At 40.3% G+C, this 25,658-nt stretch overlaps 1 protein-coding gene across 1 annotated transcript in view; it reads left to right on the top strand.

Annotated features, from left to right (window-relative positions):
- Positions 1-25,658, top strand: part of col23a1b (collagen type XXIII alpha 1 chain b) — a 130,829-nt gene that overhangs the window by 84,508 nt on the left and 20,663 nt on the right. Inside the window, exons 3-9 of the mRNA XM_075481248.1 lie at positions 5,882-5,926; positions 8,656-8,663; positions 9,726-9,752; positions 18,084-18,110; positions 18,210-18,236; positions 19,943-19,969; positions 20,825-20,851. Of these exons, the coding sequence (XP_075337363.1) occupies positions 5,882-5,926; positions 8,656-8,663; positions 9,726-9,752; positions 18,084-18,110; positions 18,210-18,236; positions 19,943-19,969; positions 20,825-20,851 (188 nt within the window). The remainder of the gene's footprint in view (positions 1-5,881; positions 5,927-8,655; positions 8,664-9,725; positions 9,753-18,083; positions 18,111-18,209; positions 18,237-19,942; positions 19,970-20,824; positions 20,852-25,658) is intronic.

Here is a 25,658-nt window from a genome sequence, read left to right as displayed (position 1 = left end):
TCAAAACATCTGTCAAAAGTGCGATCTCTAATTTGTGGATTATGACACGTGTAAGAAATATGTGCATTAAATCATAGGTGTAATGAGCAGGGTTCACAAGCATTCTGTACTCAAGCACAAGTACATTCTGTGCACTTTTGTTAAAGAAGAAAAAAAGGACTTTGATAAAGGAAGAGGCCCTGACTCTACTTATTTACTCAAGTAAAAGTTTTTTTTTTGTTTTTTTTTTAAAAAACAGGCTCTGAAATGTACTTTACGTCTAGTAAACTCTTGAATTGATTGGGAAATTGAAAAATTATTCATAATCGATCCTCAAAATCAGTACAGTAAATCTCCTGAAAATCAAAGATGCAGAAAGTACAGATAATAGTGGTAAAAGTAGAATTAAGCCCTACAGGAGAGGAGAAATGCCTGAGAATTCTGTGTCTGTAACAAAGTACAAATATTTTGTTACTTCCAACTTCTGGTTATGAGATCGAAGACAAGAAGGTACGATGAGTTTAGGTCAGAGATGGTAGCTGCCCTTTCCTGTTTAATTTGGGTTTAATCTGATCATACCAACGATGAGACTGAACCCCGTCTGACCCAAGAAAGAGACGCAGGGCAGCTGGAGAACAAATCATCGCCATGTGAATCACATCCGTTGTCTCTTTTTCTTTCTGTCGCTGTTTACTTCCACAGCACGCGTCTCCCATCGTACTGGAAGAAATGTTGGACAGGCAAAACGACGATAGATCAGGGGACAGCGTGGAGGAAGCAGTTTTTAAGGAGGCTTAGCAGCTGTCAGCAGGGGTGAAAAGACAAGACAAGCCCTCAGAGGAGAATCCTCAACGTCCTATATCTTACATCAGTAAACAGTTTCAGTGCAAACAATCGAGTTTGTCTTCGCATTATGAGCAAATAAATTCTTTTCTCGACAAAGCGGAGAACAACACTTGTAGCTGTTTTAAACAAATGATGCGTTTGTTATGAATAATCTCATATCAAATGTAGGATTCTGTCAGTGTATACAGTCCAGCTTTTAGTGAAAACCAGGCTTGATATGAGTCTACATCTTCCTCAACAAGAGGGAAAATGTGACCATAAGCTACATGTGAGGATGTCTACACAAAGACACTTCTTTCAAGTGTTTTATGATTGTAATTAGAGGAGATTTAGCAGAGGTCTGCTTCTGGGATTTCAAATGAAAATACAGCTCTTAAGTTGCAGAAGAGAAGGTGTTGTAGCCTCCAGCTAACATGGATGCTGACCTTCACTACCTCCACCCTTGCTCTCCCCACTGCCAACCACTGTTCTCTTCCTCTCTTCCAAATTAGATTTTCCTCTGTTTCAGGAGGAGTATTGTGAAACGTGCTAAATTGGGAGAGTGGAGGTACGTGTGTGTGTGGAGGTACGTGTGTGTGTGTGTGTGTGTTTTGGAGACCGGATTGATAGACAGATGGATGTAAGTCCTGCGGTTGTGCATTCAAAGTATCACATTCTCCTATTTTCAGCTGGCTCTTTATTGCTCCCAGTTGTTGGTTTAAACAAAAAGGGGATGAAAAGAAGAAAAAGATACTGCCAGTCCTGCGCTTTGTTCCTTGGAAGCTCGTTGTTTGTAAAAAAAAATGTCACAGTAGCTAAATCAAGCTGAGTCATAGCTATGGAAAACAGGTTTCTCCACACAGAACAAGCAAAATATTGACTGAAAATATGGTTCCACTCTGGTCGATTGCATTTTTTTGGCAGGAGGGTCGAATGTGCCCGCGCACAGCCTTGTGTCTTTAAGAGGATCCGTTTGTTTGTCTCTTTGTGTGTGAGAGTTTACAGTATATACAGGACTATAGTGTTCAGTACGGATCAGTTTACATCTTTCCTCCAAAACATTTGTTTCTCTCTGGCTTTCAACATCCTCACAAACTGTTTAAGCTCGAGATGCAGTGCTTCAGGCAAACATATAAAAACATATAAAACACACATCTCTAGTACAGTTCAAATGAAGTTGATTTTGTATTCTGCCATTCACCCCAGGAACACTTAACATGTGCTCAACTGATCAAGCTTGTGTCCGGCATCGTTCGTGTACCTCTTAGCTTGTTCTGTTGTGCATACCAGATGTTGTTTTTATCCGGCCTGTCTGATTTGTACAGGGCTATCATTCTTTCTTTAGGAGTTTTTTTTTAACTCGTTTAATGCTGATGGAGCACTTGTCCTCTCATCCAAGCAGTGACTTCCAGACGCTACAGGTGAAGCCAACACTAAATGGTTTACAGCCCCGTTCCCCATTCGCGATAACTGCACGTCAGAGAGTCAGCACAAACAGTCTTATTTGCTTTTTCTTTTCATTCCCTTGTGGCCTCACCTTTTCCCTTTTATGCTTATTTATCATCTGTCCATCCATCTGTTTCACAACTTTGCAACGTTTTCCCTTTGTGTTGTAAAATCTGATCTTGAGGATGAGAACATTCGGACCTCTAAAGAAAAAGACGAGTGAGGAATAAATGAGGAGTAACCCTTTTTCCCTCTGAAGCCCAACATCTTCTGACCCCTCTGTGCCACTATGGCACACAAAGCGAAAGCAAACAACCCACATCATGGTTGTCTGTCTGTGTATTAGTGATTACAGCTCTCCTCTGGAACAGGAATCTGATCTGCTTCCACACATACTGCTTTGCCTCGCTGCTGTTTTTCCCATTAATTCCTGCAGTCGAACAGTCCTCCATCAGCTTGTCATCACCCACCTGTATTCTGCCTCAACTTTCCCACTCAGGACCAATCACACTCCCACATTTCAGTCACTCTGACGCCGGCAGGCGGCTGCTTTTAAAGTCTCTAATAAACATAGAACAGGCATGGCCCATGGTGACCTACGTCTTATAATGCTTATACCTGTTTGAGGAAACACTTTAAATGCCCAGAGAACAACACAAGGAAATGTGAAGACATTTTTCCATCCATTCCCTCTAATTCCTTCATTTTTGATGCACTATTATTTTTGTGTCACTGCCATCGTTACCTTCTGGACTCAGTCATCGTTGCATCCCCTCCTGTCCAGCCCCTCTGCAGAGGAACATCTAGTAGAACGTCTCTACACTGCTGGTAATGGCTGTGGAGATTGAATGAGTGGAAGCAGAGCCCACTTTGAATTATGGAGACCGTTAATATAAGCATAACGTTTGTCAGACCGTGCCATAGCTGGTATCCGTGCCTGATGTTTGACAGTGTAAATGTGTGACATGAGTAACACCACTTTAACATAAATTTTCAATGAGTAAGGGTCACAGAGCAGATACACAGCTGCAGTCATTCCTTTTTACCTTTTTAAAGAGTTAATTTCTATTTCTGCCAACAAAGTTTTTAGAAGCTAAAACAGACGTACTGAGTCAGAGAAAGAACATGAAAGGGCAGGAATGGATAAAACCAGGACTCAGTGGAATGCTTCGGTCTGGGAAAAATCTTCAACTTGACTTGAAATCAACTCTTCTTCTGCCACTTCTTAAATTCTTTTATAGTTTATCGCTGTGGCATGAGGTAAAGAAGGATTAAAGTGGGCAAGGTGCAACAGCAAGCTCTCTTTGAAATAGCTGGCAGCGTCAGGAAATGATTAGACTGGTCCAATAACGCCAATAATGACAATAGAGAAAACATGTCTGCAGCCACAAGCACTTGGCATCGGGAACTCGGTATGGTTCGTATTTCATTATATGAGCGGGGGTGGATGGGCACTTAGAAAGAAAGACAGGAAGTGTTACCTAAAGAGAGGTTTCAGGCCATTCAGAAGAAAGCTGAGGGTTTAGTTGCTGCTGATTTCTTACCATACGATGGAAGTGTACAGTTTATGCTAAGTAACCGGTCAGGTGGAAGAAACAGTAAATCCACAAGTTGAAGGAGACAGTGGTGGTGTAGTGCTTCCATTATATATGGTTATCTTATTATTCAGTGTTTTTTTCTCTAATTGATTGCATATAAAAAAAAAAATCAACATTAGCACTATGAGGTCACCCCCTTGTTTCATGGATTGGCCTTTGAAAGCATCAACGTTGTCGTCTGTCCATTGTCAGAAAATAACTGGAAGAGTGGAAGCATGAGCAGGATAGCAGTCACGGTGCTCACCTGCTTTTAATTCTTCATAATGTTACGCCTCAACACAGTCTCAACGTGTTATATAAGACCTCACTCTAAAGCTAAGGGGGAAACAATCCACAGAGAACAACACTTTTTTTTCTACCACGTTGTAAAACCTTTTTATTTATGCAGTAAAGTCTGTGGGGATCGGCTCACTTTTGGAGCCGGCATCGACTTTTTGGCACTTTCCACATTTTCACTCAACATAGCTGGAGTTTGCCTCTTGATTTCTGTTTTGTTCTTTTGTACGTTCATTCTCATTTGCTGTTCGATCAGTTTAGCCAGAAAGACTGTTTAGTTTTGAGAGAAAATCTAACCAGAGCAATAACATTCAGCTTTTGCACAATGGGGCTGGTTGCCTTTGTCACACATACATGTAATTTGAACACATTATGCGGCATCACCACATTATATGATTCTGAGTTTGTGGTCCTTTGATATACATCTGAGAGATTATTAGCAGATTTGCAGCTCATTTTTAAGACTAGTTTTTCGATTTTACTTGTTGCTGGAACGACTCAGCTGATGAGAAGCTGGTGAATACCCACGGGAATGATGCTTAAAGAACTATGTCATGCCAACATTGAAATAAAATAGGTATGGGAATTGTTTATTCATTTCAGGGTACAGCTCATTTTTCATTGAACACAATGTGAAAAAATGTATTCAGAGAGTGATACTTTGATAACACAAACCTTATGGATGAAAGATTTTTTTCATTTCAACCGGACTTATGTGCTGCTCACAATTCTAACTCAAATTACTGTCATTTGAGTTAGAATTGTGAGTTTCACATAACTTTACAGTGTCTAAAACCATTTCCTCCTTTACAGGAGATACATTTACATATATTTATACTCATACACTCTAGTTTAAAGAAAGGACAGTTTTTGCAGTAACACTTTACTGTTTATGGGTATCTGACTGTGTTAATGTTTAATTTACTTTCGATGATTGTACGCTTTTACCGTAACTTAGCTTTTAGGTCCAGCTCTCATGCAGTGGATGTATCCTAAATCTGAATGGAGCTTTAACTAATTTAATTCCAAAAGAAAAGAAAAAGAAAACTAACCTGGTCAGCCAGCAATTATCTGTTGGGACATTAGCTTTTCTACTTGACTCCCTGTGCCGATTTGCGGTGTAAATCAAAGAAGACGCATCTTTTGGAGGATCTCTTACAAGTGTGCTCTGGCAGACGTGCTGTGACTGCTTTGACTTACTAAGCAAAACTCAAAGCTTTCTGCAGTTTCTTGTAAAACAAGAACTAAAAAATGACCAGGCAGACACTGACGCAAATCAGTGATGATGTAGAAATGATTCATGGTCTCGTAGCCGCATGAGGTCTAAGAGGTCTACATCATTTCCTGGTCTCTATACAGTGCTCCTGACATTTTTCACAGCTCTACCTCTCCATCAACACCAGAAAAAAAGGGTGGCTGGGTCAGAGGACATTGGGTTAATGAAGCCCAAACAGGAGTGAGCTTCACATACATTCTGCCACAGAGTGGGAGAATCAGTGCTGACCATGTGTGAAATTCCCCAAAATAAAATCACATAGTACATTTAGTTCTGACAGGATCCTTCTTTGTGTTTTTTTTTTTTTTTAGCATCTTAATCTCTGCTTATAACACTCAAGCACTCTGCCAGAAAACTCATGCTTGATGCAAAGCATTACATGACCACCATCACTGAACCACAAGTGATGCTCAGTTGTTCTCTATTCCTCCGTGAAGAGCTGATTCTGGAGATTTATCGCTCCGTCTGTGTGTTTCCACAGGGCCTCCAGGAAAACGTGGGCGGATGGGAAGAAGAGGGGAACCTGGTAAGTAAAACCCATCACCTGTTTTAATTGTTTATTTCTCCTTCTCTCTCCTGTTTTCTGAGAGGACGCTCTTTTACTTCATCTCTCACTTTTACACTGCCCCTCTTTTTTCCGGATGAGTGGAGGAGCTTGAGTCGAGGGGCTGGTAAAGGCAATGACCCATGAGTCAGGTCGCTGGATGATGGGCTGCAGTTGGCCCTTCTCCCCCGTTGCTACCTATCATGCACCAGCGTAGTGCTAACTCTGACCATGTGGTTGCACTAACTTTACCCAGATGTCATTCGCTCTTGCTGAGCAATAACAGCTGCAGCAGTACAGGCCTAATGAGAGTCTCCCTTGCCAGCATCCCTACTCACCATCATGATGCCGCTTCTATGCAAACCACAAAACACTCATCGGTCATCGTGATGGAGAAAGCGGATGTTCTACAAGCTTGAGTCATCATTTAAATGTTTTTTTTATCAAGCAATGACTCCAATGATATTAGATGATTGTATGAAAACCAGCAGGAGTGCAGTTGTTGTCGATAATTTGCCAGATGGGAGCATTTCAAGTCGAGTTGTGATTCATTTTTGCGGAGGTTTAATTGATGGGATCTGCTCATCAGCAAATTTTGTTGCTCTGTTGAAGAAACCCAGGCTGCATGTTTCCAAAGCCATCCCACCTTAAAACGGTGCGTGTTAAAGCCATATCTGCAAACGGATTTTTTTTATCTGCTTGTCCATTGATTGTATTTGAAATATAACAAAAGTTCTATATGCTGTTAGGCCAAGTTATTTTTTGCATTTAAAAATACTGTAACTTGTTCTCATCATCAACAAGTGGCATAAAAATGTGTTGTTTCCCGAAGAAATGGAAATCTTTGCATACAGTTTGCAAAAGCTCAGTGGTTTTCCAAAGCACAGTTTTTTTTAGGAATCACAACTCAAACAAGAGTTCAAATTTATTTGTTTTCAGTTGCAGATTTACAGCCCTAGCGAGTACTTCTAGCAGTATGAGAGTGTATGTGGGACTGATAACAGCAGCACTGTGATTCATTGTGATATTGGATTCTGTTGACATGAAAATATACAGTCTCACTGATTTACTGTTTTTGTCCAGTTATCTCTTAATCAGCATAGATAGAGGAAATCCCACTGAGATCCATGAATCCATCAGCAATTTCCCAGGCCAACTAAATGGCCATTTTTCGGCGGGAGGCGGGGGGGGGGGTGTCTTTCCATCTGCTTGGTGTTTTCATGGGGATTATCATTAAGGAGAGGCTCACTGCTGAGGTGAAGAGAAGAGAAACAGAAACTCAAACGTGAATAACAGGAAAGAGTCCAGACAGATTAGTTAAGCATCTTAAATCAGCTGTCATTGTTGTCTTGTCTCCTCCTCCAACTCTCCCTCGTTCTTTTCTCTTTTTAACTTTTTTTTCATTTGTTTTCCTTTTATCCTTTGTTTGCTTCCCTCTTTCTCTCTCGCTCTCTTCCCCTCTCATTAGCCTAAACATACACACACACACCTGTCTCAAGTTCAGCGGCTAAAGCTGGTCTCACTGTGTGGCTATCTGGTCAGAATGTGTTTGTTTACCTAACTGTCTGGCACAGGAGGTCCTTGTCAAAGTGTCTAGACACAGCTAGACTTGATTGGCGTGGTGTTCATGGCTCATAAACCCCAACACTCCGGTCCTCTTTCTTATATTAACCCTCTCAAATCCATTGCATCCCATTTTCTGTACTTTTTGTCTCAAAGTTGCCCTTCATTATGAATCACTTTGCCAACTATCACAGCTGCCATAGATTGCGGTCATGTTTTTCCTTTTTGCTTAAATCGTAACAAAGTGCCAGGAATATTGCAGTTTCCTTCAGAGCTCCGCTGCCAGTCTAGAACAATCTGTGTTTATGCTTGGCATTGCATGCATGCTGAGGAGCTGTGCTTTACTAGTTTTGCAATCGTGGCACGGCTCCAAATCCTTCCACAGATGTGTCAACAGCCACTTAAATCAGCACATGATCAGCTTTTGATTTAGATCAGGTATATACAAACCAACAACTACTGTGAATCTTTCTCTAACAAAACATATATTCAGTTTTTTTTGAGGGGGTGGGGGCTTTCTTAGTGCCCTTAGCCTCAGACCTTTGTGTGTGTTTTTGATATATTGTATATTTTTTTAAATAAGACCACTAAGAAAAAGAGGAGTTCTTTGATCATTACTGTTGTTTTTGGTTAGGCACAGTATGAAAAACAGAACATACGTTTTGCCACTGAGGCTCAACATCAGAGCATTTCAGTCACATCGGAAAGACTGCCCCGGAGGAATGTCAGAGGCATCTTTTTTGTATTTTAAAGACACAGAGGGTTTACCAGCACACACCAACCTTTTCACTCCCTGTTTGTTCTCCATCTCATACACCCACATCTTCCTAAGAAACAAAGTCTTGACATGACTTCATATCCTAATTCAAAACATTTCCCATACAGAAGTCTGTTTATCATAAGGGCTTCACCACAAACTGCAATGGCAGCAGCTCTAATGAGCTTGTGCTGTACATATTTAAGGGGTTAATTAGAGTCATCATCTAACGAACCACATTGCATGTACAATTTTTTTCTTTTCTTTTTTCTTTGGTGCCACTGCTCAGAGGAATTGATTGCTGCACAAACCAGAAGTTGTTTTTACTCATATGTCAGCAGAGATGTAAAGCACTGATTTTCTAATCCCTCCTTTCTCCTCTCTGTTGCAGGGCCTCCTGTAAGTACACTCTCATCTCATCCAGGTAGTATTTGATATAGCTCGGAGGTTTTGACCTTAAACATGCATGCACATTATGCATATCCTCCCTCTCTGTGCACTCTGTGCCGTTCGACAAACTACAGGTCAAGCCAGAAAGCAGCAGTAAAACATGAGCACAGAGACACAGAAACTGTCACAGACGGACTCACACATGTGCGCCCGCCAAGCACAGCAATAAATGGACCACCTACAGAAGTGTGTGTGTGCGTGTTTTAATGGAGATGGGTAGGAAGGGGTGATTTATAAGCGAAAAGTTATTGTCCTTTGCTGACACTCTCACGCAGATAAAACACACATATAAAGGCTTTTGTAAAGAGACCACTGTGTTCAAGGTTGGAAAGAGTGAGCTTTTTCAGATTTTATTCTTATGCCCAGCTTTAATTTTTATGTCCACATGTGGCGCTGATCAGATGTTCAGGGGCGATTGTTGCTCTGAAACGCACCATAACTCTTTTTCCGGAAACGTCACAACTAAAGAGCCTGTCTGGCTGACTTGGACTTGATTGGAGGAAACTGTCCGTGCACCTGGTTCGCACTAAGTGTCCATGAAACAATGCTGATTTTCTTTTTCCTGAACACGTTGCACATATCTTACATCTTACATCCCATGACGTTGTTGGAAAGGGTGGTATTGATCAAAACTCATGTCTCATGTGCATAACGAAAGTATAATAGACGGAACAAAGCATACTGTAAAATGGTAACAACGGAAATAAAGCGGTTTTGGTTCACTTTTAAATGTGAAAACATCAGATATAGGCCAAAAACTGATCCTCAAAGGCTCATTTATTCATTCATTCCAAATACAAGCTCACAGTGTTCACAGTTCAGTTCAATCTAAAACTAAAACTTTTGTACATATCAGTAAAAACCCAACCCTGATCCTTAACATTTTGTCTCCTTTTAGTGTAGATAGTCACACGTTGCCCTGACTAGTTCAATGCAGCATGTTGTGTGCAGCTGTTGGTTTCTGTTCAAACTTGCCTTAATGCTTCATGCTTCAATGTCTAACCTCACCAGGGCAAGGCTGGACGGGATGGATACCCGGTAAATTTGATTTTTATTTATCCTCTCACTCTTGATTGACCTAATCGTGTCTCTGCTCCATCTCCTGTTGTTTTTCTCTGGATTTATTCAAGCTTCCCTTCACCTTTTTTCTTCCTGCTTTTATTCAGACAAAAATTGCCTTTAGCTTCATCACTGCCAGCTTCCCCGGCTTCCTCATGCAGTTTTCAACACTTTTTAACCAGCGGTGGCATATCCTGCCCCATTACTGGAAAATGACTCAGACAGAAAAGCACTTACACACGAGCACACTCGGACTACTCAGAGCCGTAGAAAAACTGAGCAATTTGGTCAAAAATGAAAATGTGTGAACATAACAAGATTTACCAGTCATCTAAAAAACTCCTGAGTAAACATTTAGATGAAAATGTGGCCATCATAAAGGGTATAATACTCTTTGAACTGCACAACAGTAAACGTATGTCGCCGGTAATACTTCTGATATCCATCAGTAACAAGGAGCCTGTTTGCATGTTACCCAGAGATTTTGTGGTCTCTAGTGGTCAGTTAGACTCTTGACTTTCTTGCTAACTGAAGGGATGAAATGGCTCGTTGTCTGCTGATGGTTTTTGGTTTAGTCATCATCAGTTTCATCATCTTTCACAGATACACAGATGTGATTCAAGGAGTAAAGTCATGCTTTTAAGCAAAGTGGTGCAGTTCTCAGGGCGTGAGAGTGAGTTTGTACTCGCTGCACACGCTTTGAGAGGAGGCCCTTCTCTCTGCTATCAGTCTGGCTGCCGTTGCTGCGTTCCACGATATCTTGTTAGTTGTGCCGTTATGTGTGCTGTCTGTCTTGTGCTGGCCCCACTGGGAAATTTGGGTTGGGGGCCTGAGGGCAGATTCCCATGAAGTCTGCCTGGCACTGCTCGGCCCTGCTGACGGGAAATGCCTGCTGCTAATTACACACAGGTGCACGGAGTTCACAGATAAGTGTGTGCACATTTATTTGCCTGAGTTCAACTTTGTCACTGTCTTGGTTGGAAATCCAAGAGTTTTTTGGGTTTTTTTTTCCCACATTGTTTTGATGTAAAACATCCTCTCTAATAAATGATGTAAAAAAGCTGCACACTATTTTCAGTCCAGATTGCAGAAGAAAATCATCAGTCCTTAAAGGGCTTTACAATTAGTTACATAGGTTGAATGATATTACAACTGAACCAGCTCTGTTTTGTGCCTTCAAGAGGAAGCTTCCGGTTATGATGCGCATGTGCTGTTATGATGACCAAAGAGACTCTGTGTATGAAGTTACAGTAGTTTAATCATATTTCTAGTTAACAAGGACAGCATATTGTTTCATTTTGCTGCTGCAGCAGCAGAGATGATCAAGTTTCCAACACCAGAGCTCGAAAAGGGCCATTCTTCCTGCTGGGAGGCAGTGTTTGTGCATCTGTATTCATATGTGCAGATGTGTGTGGACATCTCTGTTACAGAGGCCAGAGCTCTGTCAGAGGTCTGTGTGTGTATGTGAGTGTTTCGTATGTTTTCACACCACTTTGCTCACATGCACAGCTCATATGAAGACAGCATGCACAGGTCCACACAAATGAGTCAAGTCATTGACCGAAGAGCAGTGCAGTTCACTGTTGTTGTGCCAAAACCTCTCCCTTTCTTCTTCCACCGTCTAAACAAACAGCTAAATTCAATTTCAGTAATCCTTTTTTGTCCTCTCTCATCCCTGTTATGTCTTCCTGAAATTGAATCAAATACACTGCCAATTCAAGCATTTTAGTCCTCTGTGGCCAGGAGTCTGTGACTGTACATGTTATCACATAATTCAATGGCAAAACACAACAATCAGTCCCAGATTACTAACTGTGTTTAATCAAAGATTAAGGATTACTTAACTGCTGATTGCAGCAACTCAGATGCAAGTATTGTTTTCCTTTGCTCCTCTATGGAATTTTAATAGCTTCTAGTTATTTTGCAGATTGAGGTATATAAAGTAACTCGATGAAGGGCTTTGTTACCAAGATATTTGGGACATTGTGAGAAATGGAAATAAAAACATGAATAGTTTGTGAACCTTTTAAAACCCATGCTTAGTGAAAATAATACAAAGACAACTATTCAATTTTTAAACAGATTTTTTTTCTTTGCATATTTGCTTTCTTTTTGCATTTTAAGATATAAAAGCTCATTTTGAATTTAATGTCAGAAACATATTTCAAACCCGTGGCCCTGAATAGGATTTTGTCGGTGTGGAGGATGGATAAAGGGATGGATAAACATCTTTTAAAAAGTTGGGACAGGGCACACAAAAGACTTGGAAAGTGGTCTGATGGTTTAAAAATGATATTTTTCATCTCCCAACTAAGTGAGTCCATCAAAACATTGGTAAAATGAACATCTCTTTTGGAAATAAGGATCAGGGAATGGTTCAATTTAAGAACAACAATGAAGGCCAATAATTCAATGATCATTTTTTCTCAGCGTAAACCACAAATAATTTGAGGATTTAATCTCCTACTATAAGAAATATTATCATTAATAGATTCAGACAATCTTAAGAAATAGGTGTGCATAGGGGACAAAGCCAAAGAAAAGTTTCCAATTGTTTGTCTTTAAATACAGACTTTATTCTGTTGTGAAAATCACTGCATGGACTCAGTAACACTTCTGAAAACAAAACTCAATGAACACAGTTTATTGCAAGTAGTTTGTAAGTCATCAATGCCGCATCCTCTTTTCTAAAGAGGATAAAGGGGATACTTTATTGTCAGACACCTACTTCATGTCCTGGAGGTATTGTTCGGCCGCAGCACCTTCAACAACAGGTTGATCCCACCAATGTATAAAAATGGTCTTTTCACTTCTTAAACCTTTAAACCAAACAGTTGCTGTGACAGTGAGGCACTTGTCCAAGCTTTTTTTTGGAAATGCTGCTATAACTTGAATTCATCTGAAAGTAATTTGTTCGTTCCAGCGGCCACATACAGTGCACAGTGAAAATGAGTACACCCCTGTTGAAAAGGAACATTTTGAACAATATTTTAATACACACACAAGTTATTCCCAAAACGTGCATAGAGTAAGTTTAATACAACATCTGTTCAGCTTACAACAGAAAAGAAAGATCAATAATATAACTTAAATGACATATTTGTCCATTTTTGTGAAATTATGCTGGTGCAAAAGTGAGTACACCCCTATGTTAAACTCCCTGAGAATGGGCCGTGTTGGCCCGAAATGTCATGAAATGAAAAGGCATTAAAAGGGAGGTCATCGTTGTGCGTTTCATCCTTGCCTTACATTGAAATTTTACATTTTGAGTCTGCACCAGGCTAAAAGAGACGTGTGTGAGATTTGACTGAAATCCTATGGAGAGTATCATGATCTGCTTCAGTAGTCACAGTACATGTTGACAAGCATGTTTCTTTTGGTGAAATTCAGCTTCCTACTGTTGATGGCGTCCATACAGCCCCAAACCATGTCACTCCCACTACTATGCTTGACTTTAAGCATGGGGCACTTTTCTTTGTACAAATCACTTTTTACCACCACACAGGCTTGACACCATCGAAAGCAAATTTGTTCATCTTGGTGTCATCAGATCACAGGACATGGTTCCAGCAATCCATATCCTTAGTTTGTTTGTCTCTGATGAGACAATGATAAACAAATTTGCTTTCGATGGTGTCAAGCATGTGTGGTGGTAAAAAGTGATTTGTACAAAGAAAAGTGCCCCATGCTTAAAGTCAAGCATAGTAGTGGGAGTGACATGGTTTGGGGCTGTATGGACGCCATCAACAGTAGGAAGCTGAATTTCACCAAAAGAAACATGCTTGTCAACATGTACTGTGACTACTGAAGCAGATCATGATACTCTCCATAGGATTTCAGTCAAATCTCACACACATCTCTTTTAGCCTGGTGCAGACTCAAAATGTAAAATTTCAATGTAAGGCAAGGATGAAACGCACAACGATGACCTCCCTTTTAATGCCTTTTCATTTCATGACATTTCGGGCCAACACGGCCCATTCTCAGGGAGTTTAACATAGGGGTGTACTCACTTTTGCACCAGCATAATTTCACAAAAATGGACAAATATGTCATTTAAGTTATATTATTGATCTTTCTTTTCTGTTGTAAGCTGAACAGATGTTGTATTAAACTTACTCTATGCACGTTTTGGGAATAACTTGTGTGTGTATTAAAATATTGTTCAAAATGTTACTTTTCAACAGGGGTGTACTCATTTTCACTGTGCACTGTAAGAGCAATGCACATGTATAATTCTGCGTACACTGACAATGTGTATTGTTCTGAAGTGGCCTTATCAGAATGAGTAATGTACTTTATATTTTTGTATAGCATATTCCTCTAGTGGGACATCACAGATTAAACATCTGTGCACTTCCTCCACCACTTTATAGTTGTCATAAAGGTTGTATGCAAACATGCGTGCGTATTTGCTTGTGTGTCAGAGCGTGCAAGCCGCACGATATTTGAATGGAATACACATGTTGAGTTCATCAGGCTTAATATGTGCAGCAGTCCACATCCACAGAATCATCAGTGATACGATAAACAGTGTTAATGAAGTGTGGTTTGTGTGTCACAAGAATAACACTACGTGTGTGTGCATGTGTGAGTGCGGGCTGATGTATGTTTTCTCTCTTTTTGTAACCCTTGTCACTTCTTCCTCTCATAAATCACGGCCAGGGGCAGTTTCAGAAAAGAGCTTTCCCGATGTCAAACAGTCAAAGTCAGACGGTACAGAGGGGTAAACACACTCCCACGCACACCGACTGACTCTAATTCATATGTGCAGGCATCAGTGTACCCAGCCACGAGTGTGTTTATGTGAGAGTGCCAGTCTGTGACAGACAATCGACCTCACTCACCAGAAATGGGCCATGGTCTCTATTGTTCAGTCCTCCAGGCTGTGGAGCACAGATTAAAGCCAGAGAGTCACCTAACAACATGTCAGTGATTTTCAGTCCCAAACACACTCTGGTATGCTTTCTTTAGCTCTTTGGTTTTGCTTGCAGCCACTGCCTTTTTTTTTTAAATGTATTTAAGTAACTGTCATGTTTCAGAAATTGTTAGAATTAAAAATTATTCTTTTTGCCCCCTTGTGGTAACATGGGAGTCACTGGAGGGTGTTTAAAACAAAAATGGTCATGTCCAAGGATGGGAGGATCTTCTCACTCCCCTCATCTTCCTTCATTATGATGTCCCAAAATAAAGCCTAAGTAGGATAATATGTGCAACACATTACCACGTGTGTTTCTAGCTGAGACGTCTGCTCTGATGTGCAGACACAAGCTCCTCAACAATTACATCCAACTGGATAATTACCAGTCTGAGCCACAGGGAGTACAATAAAGACAGTAAAGACAACCCTCACACTTTTTAATTGGGATTAAGAGACAGGCACACACAAACACATGTATGTATTAATCAACATACACATTCACACACACACACACACACACACACAAAAATAGACATCAGTTGTCCTGAAGGCCAAGTCATTTTTCAGCAATGTGTTTAAAGGCCATCAAATTGGTGAGAATGCACTTTTTTATTTTGGGATTCTGCAGGACAAGATTCAGACTGATAATAAATTCAAACATGCATGATTACAAAAAAGGGCGTCTTAATTTTCCTCCACATTTACTCAAGGTTTGGTTTACCTTGGGCTTTTTTGCTCACTTTCTCTTCACACTGATCTCCTTTTATTCTCTTTGGTGCACCTTTGCCTATTGTCCATCCCTTGAAAGGAACACAGAAGATTCATTAATGGCCAGACATGAGAATTCCCTGGACTGTTTGATACACACACACATATATCTATATATATATATATATATATATATATGTATTACATTATACTACATCCAAAAAGTGTACTATAGTATCCTACACTATAAAGGTACTTCTTTATACAGGATGCCATTCATGGTTTTTATAACTGAGAATAAGCGTTTCACACACATACCTTCAAAAAGGAAAAGACACACATGGCAAGAGTTCATACGCCACTGTGTCGCTTGTTAGCAGCCATAAATCAGTCTCTTTTTTTTTGCAATGGGTTCAGACTCTGCAGCAGCCAATGACCTCACAATGTGCACCTCATCTACTCATCCTGACGCGTCTTGAAGGAGCCGGGCCTTGGTAAACGCTCCCAGATGCAGGGATATCTCCACACACACACATCCATATGTACCACGCCACAGATCCAGAGATCTAGACCCTGATAGTGGTTAAGGCTCAGTGGGACATTTGTAGGCTCATTCTGATTCTCACACTTATTATATGGTAAAAGCAGCATGCTACATTTTATAAAGTGGCAAAACTGAAATTTGTTCGGCGCTGAAGTTTGCCACCAGTGAAGGAAATGAGGACCCATAGTTTTTTACTCTTCTCAGCTTTAGACAGTCACAGTGGTATTATTGGAAGGGGATTGGTAGCAGCCAATTGTCTCACCATTTTTTTCTGATTTCACTGGGTTGCAGAGCAGCAAAGAGTTTTCATTGTTCTTTCCCGAATCTCCTTAAATGCAGAGACTGCTAACATTTTTTAACGACTTTATAACAACACCATTAAACAATCACACTAACTTCCTGCATCTAACACCCACCGTCATGTGCCTACTGTTCATCGATCAAAATAGGCACCAATGACACTGCAGAGGTTTTCGAAACCAGTGCTCAGGCCACATCGCACCCAATGGGCTGGTAATGCAGGCCCATGGCAGAAGATGAAGAGAAGAGTAAAAATGGTGCAAGCCATTCAAGGCCAGACACGATGACCATAAATGACGGCTTGCAGTCTGCAAAGCCACTAGGACCTTAAAGGGGTTGAGAAACCCACTCCTCAAGGGACCCTGTAAAAACTGTTAGCTTAACATCAAGTATGGTCGTTAAGGAGGAAGTCAACACCAGCCTTTACCACATACACAGCATTTAAGTGTTTTTGGAAAGTTTCATCCAAGAGCCAAGTGTTTAAGTAGGGATCTGAAGGTCTATGACTTTGAACTGAGTGTTGCTTTGCAGAGGAGGTTCAGTCCTTTTTTAACAGTTTTTATTGAGGTAAACAAAGTGAGCAACTGCAACGGCTGTTTAAGCACTTCAGTGAGGTTGAATAGGGCCTTATTCAACTGCCTTTTGGGTAATCTCATCACCAGAATACACAAACCCACCAACAGTTTATCATTTTTGATTCTAATAATCTCATAAAAAACACCACAAGAGTTTTAAGATACTCATGCAAACACAAAATGGGGCAGGATATATAAATGCAATTGTTTACAAAAGAACTAAACTTTCTACCTTTCCTGCCTTTTCTCCTAAACTTTTATTCAATTTAATATATTATGTGTAAAAATGCTTTTCGCTGTCCTCTCTTTTGTCTTTGAAAATCCTCTTCACTGTTTCCTTTTAAGACAAAGATGATTTACCTTGTCTCATGAGAGATATGAAGACAAACGTTATGAAATACTAATAAGTACCAGATGATTCAGGATATTTTGGTCTGTCTCCTCAGTGTGTCTTAGTGAGATTCTTTATTCACAACAGACTCCATAGATGTCTTTGAAACTAGTCATTAAAGTAGCTTTAAACTTTTAGAATTAGTGTAATTCATTTCCTTGCTGAAAGGATGAAAAGATTTATAACAATCCCATGTCAGCTCATTGACGCTAGAGATCTGCAAATGTTAACCTAGCATAAACCGTTAGCCAGCACTGATCTGGATAGCTATAGATACAGCATCTATGAAGCTCACTAATTAAACTAACTTTAAAAAATGACTAATTCTGGTTTTATGGATTATTTCGAGTGCTGTGGCATTTCTGTGTCAGGTGCACTGATTAGCAGTGCTGAGTTAGCAATCTCCTGGCTCTAGCTCCTTACTGGATATGTGTAATGTACATTTTTACACGGATCTCCTTTAGTTTTCCAGTTTGGTGATGACGGTGCACTTTTCTGGATTCAATCAGCTTAGAAATTACACTTTGTCCTTTTGGATGAACTTAATTTGTTTGTTGACCAACTGATGCATTTACGTTTGTTGTTGTTTTCAGTGTAGTTTCACCTTTTATCTTATAGTTTCATACTGTTCTCAGTCCTGTTGATTAGGTTTAGGCAAGAAAACGCGGTCACATAGTCAGAAAGAGATCACAACTAAAAATACGGCCTCAAAGCCGTGTCATTTCCTCAAAATGCAAAACTTTAGGACACTTTAGGACACTTTAGGACACTTTAGTTTTCTATGTTCAGAAATGTAAAAATAGTTTACAAAACAGCAGGGCTGTCAGATTTTTCTACTTTCCTTAACTTCTCTTTTTTTGCCTTCCAACAGGGGCCTCTTGGTTTGGATGGAAAACCCGTGAGTACTTTCATTGTCCAATTTGTAAAACCTGCCTTGAGTGACTGATATTAATTTTGATTCTGTTTTTTCTTTGCTCTTTCCTTTTTCTCATCTCAGGGTTTACCAGGTCCCAAGGGAAGCCAGGTACGCACCTGATAGGCTTTCTCTTAACACATATTGATGTTAAACTGAAGCAGTTGTTCAAAGATTTCTGTAACTGGGCATTCAGGTGAGTATGTGGCCTGTAAGAGCGTGTGAATCAATTTACTGCCCTTAAGAAACAACTGCAAGGGAGTAAAAAAAAAAAGAAAGAAAGCACGGTAGCCAGTCTCAGCTTTGTTCCACCTTTTTAAGTCATCCCAAGGCTCCCAGTCACAGGGGAGTCGTGGCTCAAGTGAACTTAGTTCAGAAATCTCCCCAGCGCTCTCATCCATCAAGCAGCACTCAGAGGCACACCCAGGTGTGGCGTGGAAACAGGCAAAGCACAGCAAATCAGTTACACACCAGTGGGAAAGTAAGAGCCAGGATAGAGTTTACAGCCTTCAACAGAGGCTCTTTAAAAAGTCATTATAGTACCCTGCTCCCCTCATCTGGCCTATCTCTGTGGTTTCTTCGCCCATGACAGGGACAAGTCATCCACTGACATGTTAAACCCTCGCAGCATAATGAAATCTGTTTGAGTAGTTCCTCTCCAAACACCATTAAGCTCTTGTTTCCTGTTAGAGGAAAACTTAAGCTGGGTCTGTCCTTTAAAAGGACTCTCCCTATCGCTGATGGTCTGCCATAAAACCCCAGCAGGTGTGCCACAGACCTTCTTATTAGAGGACCTTCTGCTGAGATCTTTATCTATCAAGGCTCTGTTTCTAATGTAAAAAACGAAGTATCGAGCTATCCTTTCTTATATTACCTGCGAGACTAATTTGACTGTCTATTTATGATGATTTTAGATGTATTATTTGTATTGTATTGTATCTCCCCAAATATCTGCACACTGACCTTGAGGAATGAGGCGGTTACACAGAAAAGACAAAGAAAGGGGAGTTCCAAGGTGGATGGCAGATGGTTGATAAAGATCTAAACAAGCTGTCAGAAGAAACGTACATATCAAATAAAGTTTAAGCAAAATCGCCTCATTGTTGCTATTTTACAGGCTGAGATCAGAGATGGATGTCAGAAGTTTTCCACGTTTTCTTTTTCTGTCTGTCAAAGTCACACACAGCGTGTGGTCGGTGTGCGGTTTGCGGTGCTGCAGCTTTATCACGCCACTTGTCAGCAGTGGACAGAATGGGATAGCCTGGGACTGAGATACAGAGACAACACAGGCAAAGCAAAGTCCACCCCGGCTCATCTGCCGGCTCCGCGTTCATTGACTGATGGCAAGCGGTCCAACACAAAGTGGAACTGTGTATCCGTCTCTCACATATAGCAAAGGGGATGCCAAGGGACTTTTGAAGCCCTGTGTTTTTGGTTCGTGTTCGTAACAGTCCACATCTCAAACATCTTAAACATCTTCTGTTTGACAGATGGATAGAGGAGCAAAGGGGCATCTTGCCCTTTTTAGTTTTATCTCTTATCTCTCAAAGAAGATATTGAAATAAATTCTCACTGCAGGCGTGTGTCATATGGTTTTCTTGGTGTGAAATACGCTCAGAAGAAAATCACTGGATTGAGCTGTCTCCGTGACACACCTACATTAAGTCCTCTAACTGCTTTGTCTTCACGTTTGATTGAATACTCTCCGCTTAAGCCAAGACAAAGATGCATTAGACTGTGATGTGTGCTACTCAAAAGATATATTTTTTCTGATTTATTTTCACCGACTGTCTCTAATTTTATTTTCCTTCCTGCAGGGACCAGCCGGACCCAAGGGAGAGAAGGTATGCTTCAATGTGGATTTCAATAGCCCTGCTCCACATGTCAGTATGAATTTATTGCAAGCATTAATTTACTCATACAGCTTCAGAAACACACTCATCGTGTATCCATCAATCCAGCTACAGTAAAGCTTACGTGCAGATATGTAGGAGCTCATATGGCACTTTCTCACATCTAGGCGGTAAGCAGGTTTACAGGCCTTCCACAAAGCTCACTGATAGCCAGATGTTTTCCTGCTCTGTGGACCTCTGCCCAGACTAAGATGTTAGAGACCATAAGCACTGCCAAGTGCTGGCAGAGAGAGCTTATCATGTGGTCGCTGTTGCCCACAGTCACGGATAACTTTGTATTTGTGCGAATCTGTGTTCGCTTTTGCCCTGAAGCGAAAATTGTGCAGATAAGCACGACCACAAGAGCAGCCCAGCTGCAGTAAAGTGCATCAGTCAGAGCAGGATTCAGTCTGATGAAGGTGGATTGCATGATGTGAGTGATGATACTAACGTCTGGAAAATTGGCTTAGTTTGTGTAATCACACTAGCAGCTCTGTGATGAGAAAATTACCTCCAAATCCTCGTCAAAACCCAATCCACAGCATGGGCGCTCCCACTTTTCCTCTGTCGATCTCGTCCCGTCAGATGATTCCATTTATGACATGTCAAATGATTTATCTAGTAAATGTCTACATCTTGTGCTAGTTTGGACGAATGACCCTCGAGTTGCTTCCTTCTCTCACATTAATGTTATTTCTATAAGTCTGTCTGTCAAAACCGCTCTACAGTAGCTGTTGGATAACTGGTGCTTGATAATTCAGATCTAATAACTGCTGACAGCTGTTATTTTCCTGTTTTTTATCTCAGGGCGACCAGGGAGACGTTGGGCCAAGGGTAAGTCATGTTTTCTTTTCTTGTGAGGAGGCTAAAAAAGATTTTTCACTGCTGTATCCACATTTTAGATGTTTTTTTTCCTCACTATAGCTGACTCAGGAGAGCAGACAATTTAAAAAAAAAAAGCATGCTTCCAGTTTTTGTTCTCCCTCTTTTGGTTTCCTTTTGAATACTTTTACCCTTCATGCAGGTCACTGTTTTCTGTCTTCATGCAGGTCAGCTCTTACTCTTTTGTCCAGTCATTTTAATTTTTTTTTTGTAATGATGAAATAAAACCATCCTACCAGTCTCAACTTGATATATGAACTGTAGAGGTGTTGTTAGATGTATTGTATTGAACTGCTGGCTGTTCAGCGCCCTGAGATGGTTTTGATTCTCTCACCCGATGTTTAACAAGGAACCAGAAAACACATTCTGCATAATTCCTTTGAAAGTGGGACAAAGCCATCACAGACTTACCTGACATATTTTAACAAACATTTGTCTCTCTTTGAATTAGTGATCATCATCATAAGTGGTGCACTCTAAGAAATAACATCTAAAACTTACATTTTGTTGTCACTTTTGCTATTTTAGTTCCCTTCCTTTCAAAAATGTGCTTTTGACATTTTTATTTTGAATATTTGAATTTTGTACAATATGTGCAGAGTTTAGCACTAGAAGGCTGTTTTCAAATTCACTGATGAAAAGTTTTCTGTTTGCTCACTAAAAATCTCATTTTTAAGAACATGAAGACTCCAGTGCAAATACACACATACTTCTATTTTCTCCAAGTTTACATTAAGGAGAAGGATGTTATGCTTTTCCTTGTATTAAGATGTGTTAGTTAGAATTTTATTCAGCAAAACTTTGTCCGGCACGTAATAGAATATTTTGTTTGCGAAGATCATTAGACTGTAAAGAAAATCAAATACAAGTGGAAGAGATCAGTCAGCGAGAAGTTGCACAAATCTGACCTGCGTGTTAGGTGTGTGAAGAAAAACACCTTAATCCTTCCAGCTTTAGATCAAAACTAAAGTTTCACAGTGAACGTACAGGAAGAGAACCTTTTGAATAACGTGCACAGGACAGAAAAATCAGCAGGAATGTTTGGTATAGGGCAAAGACATTTTTTCACCTAAACTCTGAAGTACGGTGGTGGGAACGCTATGCTCTGGGGCTGCTTTGCTGCTTCAGGGAGATATTCAACTTTATTTGAGGCCATCGGACTGAAAATCGAGGTTAAACCTGAGGTGGACTTCTTAATAGAAAAATGATCCACAGCACGCTGATAAATCCACCAGAGAGAGTACTGAGGACTGAGTAGCTTCTTAAATAAGACGTGAATGATTTTGATGGGAATTGATGCTCATATAAGGAGCATTTATGTACCTTCTTTTCCCATAGAAGATAGTCATTAGAATCGACTCAGCATCGCCAACACTTATCACGTTTAAAAAGATAGAATATCCATATAGATACAGTTGTGCTTAAAATGTATGTGTCAGGAACTTGCGACTTGCTTTAAAGTGCGGGAGAAGCATTCCAAAGAGACTCTGAGATTCGAGCCCAGATCGCAGAGTAGCAGACCATCTCAAACTAAAAATCAAAGTCTAGGAAGACAAAAAGTCCCTTTCTTTGGAGGTCTTATAACGTCTGAGAAGAACTCGTTAGTTTCTTGTTGTCGCATTGCTTGAAATCATCTACTAAACTAAAGAACTAAAAGATATTAGTGTCACAGGATAACCTTCGACATGTGAAGAAAGTCTTTTAATAACTCAAAAAGAAGAGCGTGTTTACCCTGTACAGCTTCCACCGGCAACTGCACTGACAACACGGTCTTGCTGCTACGATGAGGTTTAAATTGGCCACATCTCTGAAGCCCAAGATGAGAAATTGTGTTATTAAAAAACGATGGAAATACTTAAACCTCACCATCAAAACTCAGTGGTCGGGGCAGTGTGCCAAAGTTGCCATCTATTATCAGCCAAACTATGGTTTCTTAACATTACAAGGAAACCTCGCTCTGCATCTGGTCCTTTCTGTTAGTGTTTTCATTTCATGTGATATCATCCTTGCTTCCATGAGATCTATGTAATTATCTCCAGTTTCTTTCACTGTGGTTTGAAAATAAGCCCCCTGTGCTTTACATGGTGAATAGTGTATATTCTTTGAAGGAGTCACGTACCCCATAAATCTTTCATGTTTTTGTAGTTTTATTGTGTTTAGAATAGAATATAAGGTCAGGTCACTTCTTCGCTGGGGAAAAAAAAAAAAAAAAGGAGATGAACGACTGAGGTAATCTGCATTTTGTGGTTTAAACCCACACATCCAAACCTCTGTTTGCTGTATGCTTTATGTCTCTAAGTTTTATCCATTTCCCTGAAGATGCTAACTAGACATGTCGAAGGAAAACGGGATTATTTAGAGAAACAACACTTTTAGAAAACGTATCTGCAATCATTTAATAGTGTTTCTCAAGCTTTTTTGGGGGGGCATGTTGCCTTGTAAAGTACACTTTTCACCATTTAGATAGATAAAACTATTAATTTAGAACTTAAGAAGATAAGATTACCTCCCTACTTGCAACAAAGCCATTAAACTTAAGAATTTGAAGCTTAATGATGAGTATTAAGCATTAGAATTATTTATAGCCTCACCAGGCATGACTTTTATTTACTTCCTCAAAGGATCAGCCAATCAAAGGAATAAAGACAAAAGTTGCATTTGAATACTTCTTTATCTGCCTGTGGTGGGCTCGATGGGCAAACAAGAACTGCCAACGACGTGACGGGTGGAGTTTAGAGAGACTGCAGTCAAAAGAGTCAAGAGTTTACCGGCAAGAGCGAACTCAAACGGTAGCTGAACGAGAGAGGTGTGAAAAGCATCAAAAGATAGAAGATGTGACCCTCAAAGGTAGAGGAACTTTTTCGTTCTGACAACTTTAGTGCTGGAAATGAAACTGTGACGTTGTCCATGTGTGGGAAAAGAGCTTCCAGAAGAAGGAATCAGATTCATTACATCCCCTTTGGGAGTTAAAACCATGGAAGAACACAAGTCTGAGGATAAAAACAAAAATATCCAGAGTTGTGCTCTCACAGAGCTTCTCAGCTGGGACAGCTTGAGGGCAACTGCAGAGTCTGAACTGTCCTGACTGCAGCCGCTTGCTCCCCCAAGGTTTTGATGTCATGTGATGCGGTGAAGTTCTCCGGCGCCTACAAAAGTTAGACAAGATTTCCAATTAGCGTGCAGTGCTTCAAGATTGGAATGCAATCAGTTAAATCTAATGAAGCCAGGCATCAAACGGATTCTCTTTTGATTCCCCTGTAAGTCCAGCGAGGATACACGGAGGATGTTACAACATGGCTCGCAGCATTTAAATGTAGGCAAACAAAGCTAGTCTTCATTTGATTCATAACCTTGGTTTAAGAGACTGACGTTCTGTGGAGTTTGCCACAAACCAACATATCTTAATTGAAAAGGTCTTACCCCTTTTTTATTTGCTGTCCACATAACTGCTCTATAAATATCTATCCCAAACAACTCTAACTCAATGATTTCCATATTGGCAGTGACCTCTCCTATGTGTTACACAACTCTGAGAGCTCTTTTTAAGAGACTCTTTTTAACTTTCAAATAACTCGCAAATGCTGAATCAATTAAAAGCTAAAAATGTCTTTCTGAGCAGACTTAATACTTCTATGTAGCTACTTTCTGATTGGAATCATTATCAACAACATGCTTTAGCAAATAGGCAACAAATGACATGATATGAAGTATGTACTAAAACTAATGCACCATATCTGTAGGCATACATCCTTTTCTAGTTGAAGCCTGACAATGTAGCCATAACAGTGTGTACGAGTATTGGACTGAAACTGGTTGGCCCTTGTTTTATAGCAGAATTCAAATGGAGTGTAAATTTGACAGGGCTGCACGGTGGAACAATATTTATGATGTGGTTCAGAAACATTGCAAGGAATTCCTGATTCCTATCAAGGCATACGCCATTTGATTTTCCTGCCTATCCTTTTAGATTTTGAGGTAATAATTTGTGCACGAATTAAACCTTTTTGGCGTTCTGCGTCTCGTAGTTTTCCAAATGGTAAATATTGCACTTGGCCGAGGCTTCTGCAGCTTTGATGTCCTTGGAAAATGTCTGCAGCTCCCAAAACCTCAGAACATTGCTTAGAGACACACGTTTGGTTCAAAACAATCCCTAAAGCTACTGCCGTTGTGAATGAGTCCTCTGTGTGGACTCTCATAGAAATGGCCAGATAGGTCAGCAGTAACAAATTGTTGCTTTCTTAGTGGTGATTTTTATTTGGAAGACCTATATGAATCAAGCATATTTTAATCCTTCAAGGCTGAGCGGATAAAACGTGGTGAGATGAGAGGCTGAAGTCTTTCCAGCTGAAGCTCAGCTATCACCTTGCTCTTATTTCATTATTGTTCGCTGTTTCACCTCTGAACTCTGAAGGAGGATAAGAGATGTGAAAACAGGAAGCAGCTATGAATCTCTGTCAACCTGCGACTTCCTGTCAATCCATCACGAGTGTGGAGCCTGGACACATTACAAACACAGGATGAGAGGGGTATTAAAACTAAATCAGATGTTATAGAAACACCAAAATGATGTGACAAGAGGTCATATCTAAAGCTACATCTTTCTTCGAAAAATCTTTAACCATTCATCCAAGACTTCGTAGCGTCCATTACATATAGAGGGCAATGCCAATGCATGTTTCGGTTCATCTGGTTCCTGTTTTTTTTGAAGACAAGTGATGATGAAAGTTTCATTCCCTGCCAAATCAAGGCAATCGTAAGA

This window comes from Odontesthes bonariensis, chromosome 13, assembly GCF_027942865.1.
Source record: "Odontesthes bonariensis isolate fOdoBon6 chromosome 13, fOdoBon6.hap1, whole genome shotgun sequence".
NCBI lineage: Eukaryota > Metazoa > Chordata > Actinopteri > Atheriniformes > Atherinopsidae > Odontesthes > Odontesthes bonariensis.
The sequence above is the reverse complement of the archived record's forward strand: the minus strand, read 5'-3'. Positions and strand labels throughout refer to the sequence as shown.